Genomic DNA, 18,277 nt, shown 5'->3' with positions numbered 1-18,277 from the left:
GAACAGAGCACACACACCCCCTCAGCAACGTGCCTGGTGGTGTGCACACATGCTCCGCAAACACACACAAGGGTTTTGCATATGCACACATATGTGCATATGTGTGTGCACGCATTTGCATATATATGTGCACACATGTGTGTGCATACATGCCTGTATGTGTGCATACGTGTGTATGTCTGCGTGCATGTCTGTATGTGTGCAGGCATGTGTGTATGTGTACTTGCATGTCTGTATGTGTGCATACATGCCTGTAGCTGTACATGCATGTCTGCATATGCGTGTTTATGCGCATGCTTGCACACATGCATTTTTCTCTGTCCATTTGCACAGAGATGTGTGCCAGCACATGGGTGTGAACACGTGTGCATACATGTGTGCATGTGTTCCTGCATGTATGCAGGCAGGTGCGTGTGCGTGTGAACACGTGTGCATGCACATGCGTGTACCTGTGCGTGCACATGCGTGTGCACACCTTCAGCACATATGGCTGGTCTGGCCTGTGCCCCCCCTGCCCCTTCCCACCTTCAGCCACATTAGGATTTGGGTGCAGGCAGGTTGGGTCAGTGGGTGCTGCTGCACCTTGGGGTGCTGCTGGACCTGAAGGGGGGTCCCGGGCTCCTCGTTAATGGGAAAAAAACACGCGATTACGGGCAAAACCCCGGGGAGCAGAGACAGGGAACGAGTGGAGGGGCGGGCACCCACAGCAGCAGGGGGGCGGTGGGCGGCCACCCACAGCCGTGGGGACGGAGGTCCCCAAAGCCCCCCGGGACCGGGAGGGTGCTGGTGGGACAAAAGGGATGGCCTCCGTGCAGGGGTGCCCTGTGCGACAGGCGCCGAACGGCGGCGCTAGGACCCAGCGCAGCGCCCAGGCAGGGGGCGAGGCCTCGGGGGCGGGGCCTGCGGGGGAGAGCGGAGGGGCCTCAGCGGTGGAGGGGCCGAGATCACGGGTTCGAGTCCGGGTGCCGGCGGCGGTGGGGCGGCCATGGCGCGGCGGGCCGTGTTGTTCGACCTCGGCGGCGTGCTCTTCGGGCCCGGCCTGCAGCACTTCCTGGGCTCCTGCGAGCGGGACTGCGCTCTGCCCAGGTATGGCCTGACCCGGCCCGGCCTAGCCCGGCGGCGCTTTTCCGCCCGCGCCTCGGCGAGTCGCCGCTCGGCCCGAGACACGTAGAGACGAGGCGACAATACTGTGTGTGCGGCGCCCGCCCGCACGGGCTGTGCGCGACTGGGCAGCAGCAACGCAGGACAGGGTGTGGGGTGCAGGTTGGGGGCCCCCTGTCCTGAGTGTGGGGTGCAGGTTGGGGTCCCTGTGTATATGTGGGGTGCAGGCTGGGGAGCATCCTGTCCTGCTTGTGGGGTGCAGGTCAGCAGTTAAAACTAACCCCCAGGTTGCCATAGGGGATGTTTGCAGAAGCACTAAGAAGAGCATCTAATACTTAATTAAGCAAGATAATTAAATAAGTTCATCTCTTCCCCAGCGCTGAGACCTGACACAACTAAATGCACAAGCTGGAGCTGACAAAACCCAGAAAATTGCATCCCCGAGCGGGTCCCAAACAGCCTCTCGAGTCCCGCTGAGCCCTTTGCCCCATTTAATATGAGATATTTGGGAATTACTAATCCCCAAAGCTCCCAAACAGCAGCCAAACAGGTTCTGTCTGTATCACCCAACATGTTGGGATTTCCTGGCAGCGTGTGGGTGTTTAAAAAAAAAAAAGGCGAGGAGTTAAAAAAAGAATAAAATATTAAATAGCTAAATGCTGGAGGACGTGGAGCAGATGGAGCAATAAATTCCCAGATTATCAGGCCATCAAACATATTTTTTGCTTCGTTTTATATTAAAAAAAAGATGACAGCAATCCTGCTGGAAGAGGTAAAGCCGTTTATTTTTAACTGAGCTGCATTTTTATCGACTCGGAGGAGAGCTTTGTCCTAAGGCCAGTGGCTATAATCTTGTTTTATTGCCACCCAAGAAGGCCTTTCGTGATCTTGTGATAGGGGAAAATTATTTTCCCTGAGATACAGCTTACAAAATACCCGTACTCTTTGCATTATTTTATCTTTTTTTTTGTTGTTCGTGTCGAAACTCCCTGCTCATTTATCTGCGGGCGAAGTAATTGAACTGCCAGCGAGAAATAAATGGGCAGCGATCTCCCGGTCCTGTAATGGAGTGGTGCTCCAGTCCCGGGAGATGATGGACGAGGGAGCAGGACTGATTTAGGCAGCTCTGTATCCCCAGCACGGAGCATCCCCCTCCCCATAGTGCACCCCAGCACCCCTCCGGTATTGGGATACCCCCCAGCTGACCTCCCCTCCTTCTCCTTGCAGTAATTTCTTGCGAAAAGTGCTGTTTGCTGGTGGCTCCGACAGTCCTTACGCCAAAGTGATGAGGGGACAGATCACCCTGTCCCAGGTGAGCCCTCGGGTACCAACCGTGGAGCATCACGGATGCTCCGGTGCGCTGGGGGAGCGCAGGCTCCGAGATGGGCTTTATTTTATTTTTGGGGGGTTTATTGAATGACTGTGTGGATGTTTTCCAGCTCTTTTTGGAGATGGAAGAGGGCTGCCGGCAGCACGCCTCTGCCTCGGGCATCACCCTGCCGCCCACCTTCTCCGTCTCCCGCATCTTCGAGGAGATGGCGGCCAAGGGGACGGTCAATGCCCCCCTGCTGCAGGCGGCCAGGGTGCTGCGGAGGAGCGGTGGGTGCCGGGGGGGGTTGGGGCGAGGGGTGATCACAGAATCACAGGATCACAGCATGTTGGGGATTGGAAGGGACCTGGAAAGCTCACCCAGCGCAATCCCCCCGCCGGAGCAGGAACACCCAGCTGAGGTTACACAGGAAGGTGTCCAGGCGGGTTGGAATGTCTGCAGAGAAGGAGACTCCACAACCCCCCTGGGCAGCCTGGGCCAGGCTCTGGCACCCTCACCGGGAAGAAGTTTCTTCTCATGTTGAAGTGGAACCTCCTGTGTTCCAGTTTGCACCCATTGCCCCTTGTCCTATCACTGGTTGTCACCCAGAAGAGCCTGGCTCCATCCTCCTGACACTCCCCCTTTCCATATTGATCCCCATGAATGAGGTCACCCCTCAGTCTCCTCTTCTCCAGCTCCAGAGCCCCAGCTCCTCAGCCTTTCCTCACCCGGGAGATGCTCCACTCCCTGCAGCATCTTCGTGGCTGCGCTGGACTCTCTCCAGCAGTTCCCTGTCCTGCTGGAACCGAGGGGCCCAGAACTGGACACAATATTCCAGATGAGGTCTCCCCAGGGCAGAGCAGAGGGGCAGGAGAACCTCTCTCAACCTGATGGAGTCAGGGTGCTGCTGCCCTCCTGAGCGGGTGCCGTGGAGGTCCTGGTTGGTCCCATCATGAGGTCCCTGCTCAGTCCCTCATCATCATCAAGAGGAGGTTGAGGTTGGATGTGGGGAACAATTTCTTCCCCAAAGGGCTGTGGGGCATTGGAACAGGCTGCCCAGGGCAGTGCTGGAGTCACCATCCCTGGAGGGGTTGGACAGACGGACATGAGGTTCTCAGGGACATGGGGCAGTGCCAGGGGTGGGTTATGGTTGGACTCTTGAGGGGCTCTTCCAACCAGAATGATTCTGTGATTCTATCAAAGTGCTCTCTCAGCACCTCTAACTAAATATTCCGAGCCTGCTGCCAAATCCATCAGACATGTAATCACCCAGCCAGCAATTAGCAGGATGCCATAGCCCTTCACCCTGCACCGTGACGGGTCCACCAGCTCATCCTCAGCATCTTGGTGTCCCCGAGCTCTGGCTGGTGTCCTGAAGGTTCAGATTTGCTTTTCTAGAGGTACAAATTGGGTGTAAGCTCCTGCTGAGCATCCTGTTATCTCCTGCTGGGTTGTCTTGTTCCAGACAGAGCCTTGTAAATGGGAAATTTTAGGCTGGGAAGGTCTGAGAGATGTGGCTTGGGGAGGAGAAGTGAAATCAAATGCTTTTGGGGGACCGGCATGGTAAAACCAGCCCTTTCCTAGGGTTTAAAACCTGCGTCCTCACCAACAACTGGGTGGACGACAGCACCGGGCGGCTCTTCACGGCCACGCTGATGAACGTGCTGCACCGGCACTTCGACCTGGTGATCGAGTCCTGCCGCCTCGGAGCGCAGAAGCCGGATCCCCAGATCTACACCTACGCCCTGGACGCTCTGCAGGCGAAACCGCAGGAGGTACGGCCGTCACCCCTGCAAAAAATAACAGGGCACGGGGGGTCCCTCCGAGCACCCAGATTGGGTGCTGAGCCCTGGCTGGTGCGTCTCCAGGTCATCCTCCTGGATGACATCGCGGAGAACCTGAGGCCGGCTCGGGAGATGGGCATGGCCACTGTCCTCGTCAGGGACACCGACACCGTCCTGAAGGAGCTGGAGCGGCTCTCGGGTGTCCAGGTACACGGTGTGGTCTGGGTGCCCCCTGCCCCCTGTTCTCCTGGGGTCCCTGCAGCGATGGGTGGGATGGACCCTTCGGGCAGCGCTGCTGCTCTGCAAGTGGTGCTTGTGTCCTGGGCTTCGGGTTTGGGTTTTTTTTTTCCTCCACTTTAATTATACAGTTACTTCTTCCCTTTCTAATGATGCAGGGAAAGTTTTTAGTGTTGAAACGAGGAAAAAACAGCGGAAGCGCCAGCGTAAATCCTGCTGGTCTTCGTGCACATAATGGCTGGGTGGGCACAGGCAGAAACAAGCAAAGGTGTCGACATGACCTGGTCATGCGTCACCAACCCATTTTTTATCTTCTTTGTTCCCCCTTCCCTCTGTTTTCCCGTCCTTCCTCCCCTTGGTCCGTCGAGGCCCCTCATGCGCAAGGGAACCACCTGAAGTTGGCATCTTGACTCATGTTGTTGCCAAACTCAAACTGTGTCCGGCTCCCAGATTTATGAGGTTGACCGTAAAGATATTTGATGTTTTGGGGGGCACAGATTGTTTAAGAACTTGTTTGGAAACTAAAGGCTTCCTTTGGTTCTTTTAAATGACGTTTCACTTTGAACATTCATGGTGCACTTCACTCATGTTTTTAGATTTCAGTGTAAAGTCACTAATTTTTTTTTAGTAAGGCTTCGGTGAGGAGCAGGGGTTGGACTCGATGACCCTTACAGGTCCAACCTGAGGTATTCCGGGCTTTGCCGTGACACGGTGCTGGCGCAGGACTTGCGGGTGGCTTTGGGACCCAATGTGAGGGGGACAGTGACCTCCTGCAAACGCTGCCCGCCGCCCATAACCTCATCCCCCGGACCTCAAACACGTGGCTGTCCCATGGTGGGGACATCCCGCTGCAGCCACCGCTCACCCTGTGCTCCTCGCCCCGCAGCTTCTCGGCCAAGAAGAGCCACTGCCGACCGCGTGTGACCCATCCAACGTCACCCACGGCTACGTGCCCATCCGGGTAGGGGACTGCCTGGGTGACAAGGTGTCCCCAGGCTTGGTGGAGGGTGGTCAGGTGTCCTGGGGAGGGTCTTGAGCTCCATGCAAGGACGTGCCAGCCGCGGGGTGGCTTGTTGCATTGTCCCTTGTCCTCTGGGCTGGGGGATGCTGAGCTTGTCCCATCACTCAGGTCTTCTCCATCCACCCCAGTGGCCAAACCGTGCTGGTGGGGGTGGTGAGTGGAGGTTGGGGGGTGACACCCCGGGCTGGTGAGGGGTCTCTGTCCCTTCCAGCCCGGCGTTCAGCTGCACTTTGTGGAGTTGGGACATGGCCCTGTCATCTGCCTCTGCCATGGCTTCCCCGAGTCCTGGCTCTCCTGGCGCTACCAGGTGATGGAGGGGACGAGGAGATGGATGGATGGATGGATGGATGGATGGATGGATGGATGGGGGTGGGATGCTGGGGTGGAGGGAGTGCACGGCCAGCACTCCTGGGGGGTTCTGGGACTGTCCCACCACCCTGCCTTCAGCTTTGAGGGACACGGGATAACCCAGGAATGTTCCCCACCCTCCAGGTCACCAGCTGCCCCTCGGGGACATCTCTGGGCATGCTGGGGTGGGCAGGGGGGCTCCGGGGGTCTCCGTGCCCTCCAGAAGCTGATGGTTTCCCCCTAGATCCCGGCGCTGGCCGATGCTGGATTCAGGGTGATCGCTCTGGAGATGAAGGGCTACGGGGAGTCCACGGCCCCGCCGGGTGAGCTGGGTTTACTGGGATGTACTGGGGATGGGGATGTCTGGGGCTGGAGCTGCCGGTCCTGAGGTCCAGCCCAGGAGAAGGTGGGTGGAGGAGTCTTCTCCTGGGGGGGGTGGGAGCTGTTCTGCTCCTCCCGCAGCTCCGATGGATGCAGAACACATCCATAGAGATGTGGAGATGGTAAAATAATGGCCATTGTGTCTTTTGTGCAGATATAAAAGAATATTCGCAGGAGCAGATCTGCAAGGTGAGGAGCTGCAGGGGCAGCACGGGGGCGGTGGGCTGGTGGGACATGGTCCCGGCCAGGACCTGACCCTTTCTCTCCTCCTGTCCCCAGGACCTGGTGGTTTTTCTGGACAAACTGGTGAGGAGCTTCCCGCGATGGGTCCCTATTTCTCAGCAAGGTTTGGGCACTTGTGCCCCGGGTTGTCCTTCACCTTTTCCTTCCCAGGAAGGGACAGCTGAGCTGCCTGGTGACTTTATCCCATGCTGGGACACCAGAGGTCCCTGGTGACTTTGCTCCAAACCCCTTGGGGTAGCACCGAGCCCTGTCCTTGTGTTCCCCGTGGGTGGGATTTGAAGGACGGGGACGTTACCCCAACCCATCGTGGTGGGGACATCCCATCCTTGGGAGGGTCCCCAGCTCCACGTCACCTTCTCCTGGGCGTCGTGTCTTTGCTGAGGACGGGGAGATGAGCTGGTGGTGCCTGGTTTGGGTTTTGCTAAGCTGGTCAGATGCTTGTGGGGAAGGATCCTGGGCTGCAGCCCCCGTCCCCCATTAAAACCCAATTGTAGCAGCTCCTGAGTGACTGGGGTGGCCGGGAGACCAGCGCTGCCCCCCAGCATGGTTGAACCCGGTGTCGTCTCGGCATCCCATCCACTTGGGAGCTCTGGGTTTAATTCCCATCCCGGCGAGAGGATGGGGTTGATTCCTGTGCCTTTCAAAAGAGATGAAGTGGAGGGGGAGGAAGGCAGAGCCCACAAATGCCAGCACCTCCAGGGCTTTTTCCTTGCGAAACAGCTTCCAAGGGGGCGAGTCCTTCAAAAAACACAGTGCTAAAAAAACCCAGAATAACTCAAGAAACAATGGAGAGGAAAAAAAGAGCCCTGGAGGGTTTTGCAAGGGCTCCTTGTGCGAGGAACGGCGGCGGCTTTGTGCTGGTGTTGGAGATGCAGGAGATGCCGAGCGGTCCAGGGGCCGGCGCGGTGATGGTGGGATGGACCCATCGGCCCCACATGGGCTGTGGGAGCTGCTGGGATCCCCCCAAACCTTCCACCCCTCTTTGGGGGGGTCTCAGACACCAGGTTTCACGCCATCACACAGCAGCGAGCAGGACTCGCCAGCCCCGAGCCGCGTCCGCCGGGAGGGAATTTTAATTACGCTTCTAAATATCAGCTAATTATGAACCGGCTGCTGCATCGTCAGCAGCACAGGGTTTAATTGGATTTATTTGTAGGTGCCCAGAGGGGTCAGGAAAAAGGAATGTGGGGGGGGAACCGCAGGATCCGCACTGGGGGATGCTGTGAGCCCCGTCCCAGGGGTTGGGGATTTATTTGGCTGTGACAACAGCAAGATGTCCCCATGCTGTCACCTCGGGGTGACAAGCAGCCTCCAGACATGTTTTCAGTGGATAAATCAAACCCTTTTTCCTCTGGAGAGTGCAGCTACTTGTAATGTTTCATTAAATGGGAGCAAATAGCTCAGGGGGATCCAGGTAATGCTTGTTCCTTGTGGGGGAAAAAAAAAAAACGCAAAAAAGTGGAGGAAAAAAACACAAAAGAAAGAAAATATTGGTGTTTTCTGATGTCTTTGCTGCGTCTCGGGTGCTGCTGTGGGGGTGCAGCCCTGACACCCCCTCCCCGCAGGGCATCCCGCAGGCGGTGCTGGTGGGTCACGACTGGGGCGGCGCGGTGGTGTGGAACATGGCTCTGTTCTACCCCGAGAGGGTCAGGTGGGTCCTCGGGGTCCCCCCCGGGGGTTGGGGCACCCCAAATCCCGTCCTGTCCCCGCAGCAAAGCCCCGGCTCGCGCGGGGGACCCCAAATGGTGACTCTGTGTGTGATGTGGCAGAGCCGTGGCCTCGCTGAACACCCCGTACCGCCCCGCTGACCCCGCCATGGATGTCGTGGAGAAGATGAAGACCATTCCCACCTTCGAATACCAGTTCTACTTCCAGGAGCCAGTGAGTCCAGGACCCCAATTTTTATCCTCCACCACTTTTTTGGGGCTCAAACCCCTCACTCCAGGGTATGGGGACCCCCTGGGCATCGCCTGGTGTCACACCGTGGGGGTCTCACTGTCACCCCAGCTGGGTTGTGGTCCCCCTGCCAGACCTTGTCCCCAAGCTGAACTCTGCAAAAACCCATCCCCAGCGTCCCCCCGAACCCCAATGGGTGGCAGGATCTGGCCTGGGGGGGAAACTGGAGTCCCCAGTGGGTTGGGGTCCCTGGGGAGGGTCGGTGTCACCCACGGTGCTTCCTCCCCGCCCCGTGCAGGGTGTTGCAGAAGCGGAGCTGGAGAAGGACATCGGCCGGACACTGAAGGTGCTGATCCGCTCCACGCGCCAGGAGGTACGTTTGGAGCTGAGGGTGGGCCTGGGGGGCTTCACAGCCTGATACTCCTCTCCAAACCCTCCCAAAAGGGCTCAGGGCTGGCTTTGCAGTGGCCCACAGTGACTCTGAGGGCTGTCCTGCCCCGTGTTTATTGTCCTGTGAAAGTCTGCATTGTCAGCCATCAGTAGGGACCAGAGTGAACGCATCCTTGTAAGCAGCAGCGCAGGGCCTGCATCTTTTTAAGATTCAAAGCTGACCCTGAGGAGGGACTGAGAAGAGCTCTAGGAAGCCGTGGTGCCTGGGGAGAGACAGCCCAGCCTGGGGAATCTGTCTGGGCTTGGAGCTCTCCCCAGCCCTCGCAGTGCCAGCACTGCGTCCTTCACCCCTGCAAATAAATGTTCATCTCTCGCTGCAGGGCACAAACCTTGGCCGTTTAAAATAAAAGCACCCCGGGAGCGTGTGGGAGGCTGTGCCTTGCCGGTGGCATTCTCTGCCGGCACCGCCGGCTGCTGCTGGTTCTGCAGCCTGGGGCTGTGTGATTGATTTCCTGCATCCTTCAGGATGCAGTGATGCTCCGTGCCTGCTCCTGGCTCCACAGCCCAGGGCTACATGGTCGGTTCCTGCATCCCTCAGGAGGCAGCGATGCACTGTGCTTGCTCCTGACTCTGTGTCCCATGGCTGCATGATTGATTCCTGCATCCCTCAGGATGCACTGATGCTCCATGCCTGCTCCTGGCTCCACAGCCTGGAGCTGCACAGTTGGTTCCTGCATCCTTTGGGATGCAGTGATGCTCTGTGCTTGCTCCCAGCTCCAGATCCCAGGTCTGCATGGTTGGTTCCTACATTCTTTGGGTTGCAGTGATGCTCTGTGCCTGTTCTTGGCCCCACAGCCCAGGGCTGCACAGTCAGTTCATGCATCTTTTGGGATGCAGTAATTCTCCATGTCTGCTCCCAGCTCTGCACCCTGGGGCTGAACAGTAGATTCCTGCATCTTTTGGGATGCAGTGATGCTTTGTGCCTGCTCCTGACTCTGTGTCCTAGAGCTACGTGATTGATTCCTGCATCCCTCAGGATGCAGCGATGCTCCGTGCCTGCTCCCAGCTCTGTCCCACAGCTGTGTGATTGATTCCTGCATCTTTAGGGATGCAGTGATGCTCTGTGCTTGCTCCCAGCTCCAGATCCCAGGTCTGCATGGTTGGTTCCTACATCCTTTGGGTTGCAGTGATGCTCTGTGCCTGTTCTTGGCTCCACAGCCCAGGGCTACACAGTCAGTTCTTGCATCTTTTGGGATCCATGCCTGCTCCCAGCTCTGCATCCTGGGACTGCACAGTTGGTTCCTGCATCTTTTGGGATGCAGTGATGCTCTGTGCCTGCTCCCAGCTCTGCATCCCAGGGCCGTGTGGTTGATTCCTGCATCCTTTGAGATGCAGTGATGCTCTGCTCCTGACTCTGTGTCCTAGGGCTGCATGATTGATTCCCGCATCCCTCGGGATGCAGCGATGCTCCGTGCCTGCTCCCAGCTCTGTGTCCCACAGCTGCCTGATGGATTCCTGTATCTTTAGGGATGCAGCGATGCTCCCTGCCTGTTCCTGGCTTCGCAGTGCAGGGCTGCTCGGTTGGTTCCTGCGTCCCTCGGGATGCAGCGATGCTGTGTGCCTGCTCCCAGCGAGGAGGGGGATGGAGCCCCAAGTCTGCCTGGCAGCCCTGAGGAGCCCCCCGATAGTGGGTTTCCCCCCCGGGATGGTGTTCCTCCTGCCTGCCATCACTCACCTCTCTCTGCAGGACCGACTGCCCTTTAAGCTCAACTTCCATGCGGTCTTGGAGCGAGGTGAGGGGGACACAGAGCTCACTGTGGGGTGGGGGTGCCGTGGGGGGGACATGGCAGCAGTGCTGTGCCTCTTGTTGCAGGGGGGCTGCTGGTGGGCTTCCCAGAAGACCCCCCCGCCAGCCAGATCCTGCACGGCCCCGATCTGCAATATTACATCCAGCGCTTCCAGAAATCCGGCTTCAGGTAGAGGCAGGAGCCTGGGTGGGTGGTGGGGTCCCCCCATGCAGAAGAGGGACCCCCAAACCCACCTTGGCCTTACTTGATAACCCCGAGAAGGCGCGAGGCTGCTGGGCGGAGGCCGTTGTCAATCCCGTGGGATTGTCCCTGCGGTGGTGACAGGAGCCGAGTCCCAGCATCTCCAGCTCGTTCCCTTCTCTCCCAGTGGCCCCTTGAACTGGTACCGCAACATACAACCCAACTGGCGCTGGGCGCTCTCTGCCAAGGACAGGAAGGTGGGGACCGATCCTGTCCCACGGGGACGATTTGCAGACGCGGCGCCTTCCCCAGACCTTGTCACCTGTGTCCCCTTGTAGATCATGATGCCAGCGCTGATGGTCACGGCCGGGAAGGACGTGGTGCTGCATCCCAATATGAGCAAGGGCATGGAGCAGTGGGTGAGCCAGCCTGGTCCTGTCCTGCTTCCATGAGACCCCACGGTGGGATTTGACCCAGAACGTCAGGGACTGGCAGGGACCTCGAAAGCTCATCCAGCCCAATCCCCCCGCCGGAGCAGGAACACCCAGATGAGGTTACACAGGAAGGTGTCCAGGCGGGTTGGAATGTCTGCAGAGAAGGAGACTCCACAACCCCCCTGGGCAGCCTGGGCCAGGCTCTGGCACCCTCACTGGGAAGAAGTTTCTTCTCATATTGAAGTGGAACCTCCTGTGTTCCAGTTTGCACCCATTGCCCCTTGTCCTGTCACTGGTTGTCACCCAGAAGAGCCTGGCTCCATCCTCCTGACACTCCCCCTTTCCATATTGATCCCCATGAATGAGGTCACCCCTCAGTCTCCTCTTCTCCAGCTCAGAGCCCCAGCTCCTCAGCCTTTCCTCACACGGGAGATGCTCCACTCCCTCCAGCATCTTCGTGGCTGCGCTGGACTCTCTCCAGCAGTTCCCTGTCCTGCTGGAACCGAGGGGCCCAGAACTGGACACAATATTCCAGATGTGGTCTGGATTTTGGGGACATCCCTTGAGAAGGGGGGACAGACAGAGAGAGAGAGGGGGACATTTGCCTCCTCTCCTGCCTGCAGTGGCAGGGGGGGTTCCTCTTGCCAAAAGGAAGAGCTGGGGATGCCGAGGCAGCCTGGGTTGGGCTGTGCTGATCTAAGTTGTGCCAGATCTTGGCCCAAAGCATCCCATCTTGTGTGTTCCCCCCCGGTAGATCCCGCAGCTGCGCCGGGGGCACATCGAGGAGTGCGGGCACTGGACGCAGATGGAGAGGTACCGTGCACGGCGTGGATCCGGCTCCCCCTGCCCCAGGGGATGCCAGATCCCACCCCAGCTCTGTGTCACCCCCCCAGGCCGGTGACGCTGAACAGGATCCTGCTGGAGTGGCTGGAGGGGCTCCCCCCGGACACCCCCGTGCCCAAGATCTCCAGGCTGTGAGCGGGCAGAGCTCTGCCTCGTGCCCTCCCTCCCCCCCGGGCTGATGCTGCCTTTTACACTTCCATTTTTACCTCTAGGGGTTGATTTTTGCCTTCAGGGCTTGGTTTGGTATTTTTGAGGGGTTTGATGGGTGGAAGGGATGGGGGAGCCGGGGCTGGGAGGAGGGTGGCACAGGGACTCCTGCTTTGTGCAGGGTCCCCGGGAGCTCTCACGGAGGTCCTGGGAGATGGTTGGGGGCTCAACCCCTCCTTGGGGCTGCCACATCACCCCGACCCCATCCCAGGGGCTTCCCTCGCTCAGGGGGGTTGACTGGAGGGTCCCGGGTTGTGGTTTTGGTGTGGAGGTTTTAGTGCACTACTAATAATTAATGCTGCCTGAGACATCACCTTTTGCCTTATCACGCTGAGAAATAAAGCACAAAGTGACCCGAGCGCCTCGGCTCTCCCCGCTGTCCATGGGGTGCAGGTTCCTGCAGCATCTCTCCACCTCGTCCCCTCGCCCCGTGGCCCATCCCCGTGGTGTCAGGGCTCGTCCCCAGCCTGTATCCACCTTCCCCGAGCTCCCAGCCCTTCTCCTGGCCCCAACAGACATTATAAAACAGGATGGCGTAGGGATTTGGGCAAACACGCTTGGTATTTCCCACCCCCCTGGCTGAATTCTCCCCAGCCCTCAACTATTTTCAGCCAGGGCTTTGCGGTTTGTCTGTCTGCGTCTCTCTTCCCAGCGCTTCCCCGCTCTGCCAGCGAGCCCACGGGAATGTTGTTGCATCCGGATTCGTTCCTGAAAGAGGAGCTGCGTGGATTTGGAGTGAGGGGAGAGGGAAAAACAACATCCCCTGGGTGGGCAGCGAGAGGTTTGAACCTGCTCCCCCCAGCCCGGCATTATCCACAATCTGGTCCCCCCGGGTTTGCTGGTTGGGGGGCAGCCCTGGGAGCGGGTTTTGGGGCTGCTTTGGAGTTTGCCCATGAAATATAAGATCCCAGAGCATCATCCTTGGGCAGCCGGGACCGGCGGCCAAGCACCCGCCCCACAGCCCTGCCCGGAAAACCAGGCGAGTGCTGCCAAAACAGCCTCTCCCGTGGCGCTGGCATCAGCCTTCCAGGTTTTTGTAGGTGTTGGCAGGCTCCTGCCAGCCCCCCCTGCAGCCCAGCCCTCCCTGCGCCCCAAGCCTTGGCGTTGCTCCTGCTCCAGCAGCCCCTTCCCCCCGATTCCCACCCCCACCCCCAGCCCCCGCTCCTGCAGCCCAGACCGGCTCCCGCCCCCGCCCGGGCTGTGAGTGTCCTCAGCCCCACGGGTGCAGGTGGTTTTGGTGCACCCTGCATGCGGATCCCTCGATCCTGGGGTGCACAGGTCCTCGGTGCCCCAGTGCATAGAATCACAGGATCATTTTGGTTGAAAAGACCCTCAAGATCATCAGATCCAACCGTTCCCCACCCCTGGCACTGCCCCATGTCCTGAGAACCTCATCTCCGTCTGTCCAACCCCTCCAGGGATGGTGACTCCAGCACTGCCCTGGGCAGCCTGTTCTAATGCCCAACAGCCCTTTGGGCAAGAAATTGTTCCCCACATCCAACCTCAACTTCCCCTGGCGCAACTTGAGGCCGTTTCCTCTGGTCCTGGCGCTTGTTCCTGGGGAGCAGAGCCCGACCCCCCCTGGCTCCAAGCTCCTTTCAGGCAGGTCAGAGATCAGAAGGTCTCCCCTCAGCTCCTGTTCTCCAGCTGAACCCCCAGCTCCCTCAGCCGCTCCCATCACACTCGTGCTCTTGTGTCCCACGTTCTCGGTCCCCTGGGTGCACCCGTCCTCCACCCCACAGGAGGACACGTGCCCCATCCTCAGTGTGTCCAGCGAGCTCTGATGCCGGCACAGGCGGGTGGGATGGAGTGAGTCCGAGGTGCCCGGTGGGGATGGAGACACCCCAACACCTTCCGATTGGGGACCAGCAAACCAGCAGAGCCCCAGCAGATTGGGGCCTCACCGCTGGCGCGGCCAGGGCAACACAGACCCCAGCAAGAGAGACACAAAATCCCACCCTGGTTTCCTCTGGGGCTTCGCTCGGTCTCTCGGGGAGTTTATCCCACAAACGTGAGCGACGGCACCGGCTGCCGCTGCCCCAACGACCGCGCAGCGCGACGGGTGGAGCCTGAAATGAAGAAATAAATCTGGCTGCAGATCGAGCTCCTCTGGGCCGTTGCTTTTTGCAGCTGGAAGCCGCTCGTGGTGATTTCGGTGAAGGGAGAGGGACCATGCTCCTCGGGATGCTGCAGAGCTGGAGAGCTCGTACCAGCAAAAATGACGTTGTGTCCACCTGGGTGATGCGCCGTGGCTCTGTCCTGCTCCTCTCTCAGCTCTTCGGTTTGAAAAGAAAGCAGAAAATGTCTGGAAAAGCTCAGGGTGGGTTTTCAAAGCCCTGATATGACCAGCAGGGGCTTGGAAGAAATAATCCCGCAAAGCCTCGACACGAGAGGCAGCTCCTGGAGCTCCCAGGGCAGCTCACCAAAGCTGGGTTTATTTTTTAAGACAAGCTTGCAATTCCCGCACTACAAATCCTAACATTCACCTTGGAGAGCAACAGAGAAAATGGATATTGAGGAAAAATCATGTTGTGTCCCCAGGGAAGCGGAGGCTCAGCTGCTCCAAGCGGGTGGGTGACAGTGACAGCACCCAGCATGTCCGGGACCTGGCCCTGGGGACATGGCCGGGTTTGCAAGGCTGCTTGCAGGCTGTTTGCAGGAATTAAAGCTTTATTTCTCATTATTTGCCCCACACTGTTTTTTTTTAGGGCTTGAGCAAGGTGCCAGCAGGGGACAGTGGCAGAGGTGGGTGTTCTGGCTCTGCTGCGGAGAAGAAAGTGGTGGCAGATGCGCTGTAGTCAGGGGACAAGTGTATCTGGAGGGAGACAGTCACCTCCAGCTTTTTCTCCTGTCTCTCTGAGCCCAGCGGAGTCTCTGCAATGAGTCTCTGATGGGAAATGTCTGCAGGATGTTGTGCAAGGGGTGCAGGGTGCGGACACGGGCTGCGCTGCAAGGTGCACACACGGGGTGCAGGTACCAGGGTGCAGGCTGCACAGACAGGGTGCAAGGTGCAGGCTGCATACATACGGTGCAAGGTGTACACAGAGTGCAGGGTGTACGCACGGGATGCAGGCATTGGGTTATGGGGTGCACACATGGGATGCAGGATGCACACATTGGGTGCAGGGTGCACAAATGGAGTGCAGGGTGCTGGCTGCATGCATGGGGTGTGCGGCATAGGTAATGGGGTGCAGGATGCACACACAGAGTGCAGGGTGCACACATTGGGTGCAGAGTGCACAAATGGAGTGCAGGGTGCAGGCTGCAAACATGGGGTGCGTGGTGTGGGTAATGGGGTGCAGGATGCACACGTTGGGTGCGGAGTGCACAAATGGAGTGCAGGGTGCTGGCTGCATGCATGGGGTGCACAGCGTAGGTAATGGGGTGCAGGATGCACACACAGGGTGCAGGGTGCACACATTGGGTGCAGGGTGCACAAATGGAGTGCAGGGTGCAGGCTGCAAACATGGGGTGCACGGTGTGGGTAATAGGGTGCAGGATGTACACATTGGGTGCAGGGTGCACAAATGGAGTGCAGGGTACTCGCTGGATGCATGGGGTGCACGGTGTAGGTAATGGGATGCAATATGCACACATGGGGTGCTCATGTGGGGTGCAAGGTGCAAGCATGGGTTGCACAGTGCAGGTACTGGGGTGTAGTGTGCACACACGGGGTGCAGGCACTGGGATGCAGGGTGCATACATGGGGTGCAGAGTGCATATAAAGGGTGCACCGTGTAGGCATCAGGGTGCAGAGTGTGGGCGCTGGGGTGCACAGGGACAGTGCAAAGTGCACACACAGAGTGCATGGTGAAGATACCAGGGTGCAGGCTGCACACCCAGGGTGCACAGTGTGGATATGGGGGTGCAGAGTACACACACAGGGTGCACACAGAGTGTGCAGTGTGCAGGCACCAGGGTGCAGGGTGCACACACAAGGCGCGGGATACAGGGTCAGAGCATGGGAGTGCAGGCTGGATACCTACAGTGCAAGGTGCACACACAGAGTGCAGGGTGCACGGTGAAGGTAGTGGGGTGCAGGGTGCACAAATGGGGTGCAGGGTGCACACACAGGGTTCAGGGTGCAGGCACTGGGTGCAGGGTGCAGATATGAGGTGCACGTTGCAGGTACTGGGGTGAACACATAGGGTGCAGGGTGCAGACATGGGGGTGCACACACAGTGCAGGGTGCACACATGGGGTGCATACACAGGATGCAGCGTGCACACATGGGGTGCACACACAGGGTGCAGGGTGCAGACATGGGGGTGCACACCCAGAGTGCAGGGTGCACACATGGGGTGCATACACGGGATGCAGAGTGCACACATGGGGTGCACACACAGGGTGCAGGGTGCACACACAGGGTTCAGGGTGCAGGCACTGGGTGCAGGGTGCAGATATGAGGTGCACGTTGCAGGTACTGGGGTGAACACATAGGGTGCAGGGTGCAGACATGGGGGTGCACACACAGGGTGCAGTGTGCACACATGGGGTGCACACACAGGGTGCAGGGTGCAGACATGGGGGTGCACACCCAGAGTGCAGGGTGCACACATGGGGTGCATACACGGGATGCAGAGTGCACACATGGGGTGCACACACAGGGTGCAGGGTGCACACACAGGGTTCAGGGTGCAGGCACTGGGTGCAGGGTGCAGATATGAGGTGCACGTTGCAGGTACTGGGGTGAACACATAGGGTGCAGGGTGCAGACATGGGGGTGCACACACAGGGTGCAGTGTGCACACATGGGGTGCACACACAGGGTGCAGGGTGCAGACATGGGGGTGCACACCCAGAGTGCAGGGTGCACACATGGGGTGCATACACGGGATGCAGAGTGCACACATGGGGTGCACACACAGGGTGCAGGGTGCACACACAGGGTTCAGGGTGCAGGCACTGGGTGCAGGGTGCAGATATGAGGTGCACGTTGCAGGTACTGGGGTGAACACATAGGGTGCAGGGTGCACACATGGGGTGCACACACAGGGTGCAGGGTGCACACATGGGGTGCATACACGGGATGCAGAGTGCACACATGGGGTGCACACACAGGGTGCAGGGTGCACACATGGGGTTCAGGGTGCAGGCACTGGGTGCAGGGTGCAGATATGAGGTGCACGTTGCAGGTACTGGGGTGAACACATAGGGTGCAGGGTGCACACATGGGGTGCACACACAGGGTGCAGGGTGCACACATGGGGTGCCTACACGGGATGCAGAGTGCACACATGGGGTGCACACACAGGGTGCAGGGTGCACACATGGGGTGCATACACGGGATGCAGGGTGCACACACGGGGTGCACACACAGGGTGCAGGGTGCACACATGGGGTGCATACACGGGATGCAGAGTGCACACATGGGGTGCATACAGGGGATACAGGGTGCACACATGGGGTGCACGCACAGGGTGCAGGGTGCACACATGGGGTGCAGGGTGCAGGCAGAGCCTGGCAGGGCCAGGCTGGGGGATGAGGAGGGTGCAGAGCCCCAAACCCAGGGCTGACCTCTTGGCAGGGTCTGTCGGGGCAATGCTGCCCCACGCACACAACGAGTAGGCTGGAAAACCCATGGCTGCCCGGCTGCTCCTGAGAAACCTGCAATGGGACAAAAAAAAAAAAGAATATACATGCAGGTAAAACACAGCTGCTTTGGGGCGCGGGCTCAGGGCTGTTGTGGGAAGGAGATGGGCCTAATCCTAATCCTAATCCTAATTCTGCACTTCCATGACTTTACCCCATACCAGTCTCTGGCTCTGGCACCCACGGGCAGGGTTCCCTTTGCCCCCTGGGGTTTGGGTGCTGGGGGGCAGGACTGCACCCCGCCGCGGTCCCTTGCACCCATCAAGCTTGATGGCACCCGGTTAAATTTCAATCCATCCCTGGACTCTGGGACAGCACCGGTTTTACCCTGGGGATGCTCGGTTAATATTTCAGCCCCAAAAGGCCTGAAAACACCCTGTTTGCTGGGTGCTGAGGGCGAAGGTCCCTCTGGGTCCAACATGTCTTTGCATGGCTCAAATTGCAGTGTCAACCCCCCCCAAACCCACGCTGGCACAAGGGTGGCACGATGTGACCGTCTCTGC

The 18,277-nt window shown here is 58.8% G+C and overlaps 1 protein-coding gene across 1 annotated transcript; it reads left to right on the top strand.

Annotated features, from left to right (window-relative positions):
- Window positions 1-911: 911 nt before the first annotated feature.
- On the top strand, window positions 912-12,540 carry EPHX2 (epoxide hydrolase 2). The gene is made up of 19 exons (XM_065630939.1): window positions 912-1,086; window positions 2,329-2,413; window positions 2,541-2,700; window positions 3,995-4,185; window positions 4,279-4,401; window positions 5,318-5,392; window positions 5,664-5,759; window positions 6,045-6,123; window positions 6,336-6,370; window positions 6,461-6,487; window positions 7,990-8,075; window positions 8,194-8,305; window positions 8,619-8,693; window positions 10,458-10,503; window positions 10,584-10,686; window positions 10,886-10,955; window positions 11,037-11,117; window positions 11,887-11,945; window positions 12,026-12,540. The coding sequence occupies exons 1-19, from the start codon at window positions 986-988 to the stop codon at window positions 12,108-12,110; spliced, it is 1,689 nt and encodes a 562-aa protein (XP_065487011.1). The 5' UTR covers window positions 912-985; the 3' UTR covers window positions 12,111-12,540.
- Window positions 12,541-18,277: the final 5,737 nt, after the last annotated feature.

Source organism: Caloenas nicobarica, chromosome 3, assembly GCF_036013445.1.
Source record: "Caloenas nicobarica isolate bCalNic1 chromosome 3, bCalNic1.hap1, whole genome shotgun sequence".
NCBI classification, from domain to species: domain Eukaryota; kingdom Metazoa; phylum Chordata; class Aves; order Columbiformes; family Columbidae; genus Caloenas; species Caloenas nicobarica.
The sequence above is the reverse complement of the archived record's forward strand: the minus strand, read 5'-3'. Positions and strand labels throughout refer to the sequence as shown.

Coding starts and splice junctions, on each gene's coding strand:
- EPHX2 (XM_065630939.1), top strand. CDS start 986: ATGGCGCGGCGGGCCGTGTTGTTCGACCTCGGCGGCGTGCTCTTCGGG. Junction 10,504..10,583: donor CCATGCGGTCTTGGAGCGAG/GTGAGGGGGACA, acceptor CTCTTGTTGCAG/GGGGGCTGCTGGTGGGCTTC. Junction 11,946..12,025: donor CACTGGACGCAGATGGAGAG/GTACCGTGCACG, acceptor TCACCCCCCCAG/GCCGGTGACGCTGAACAGGA.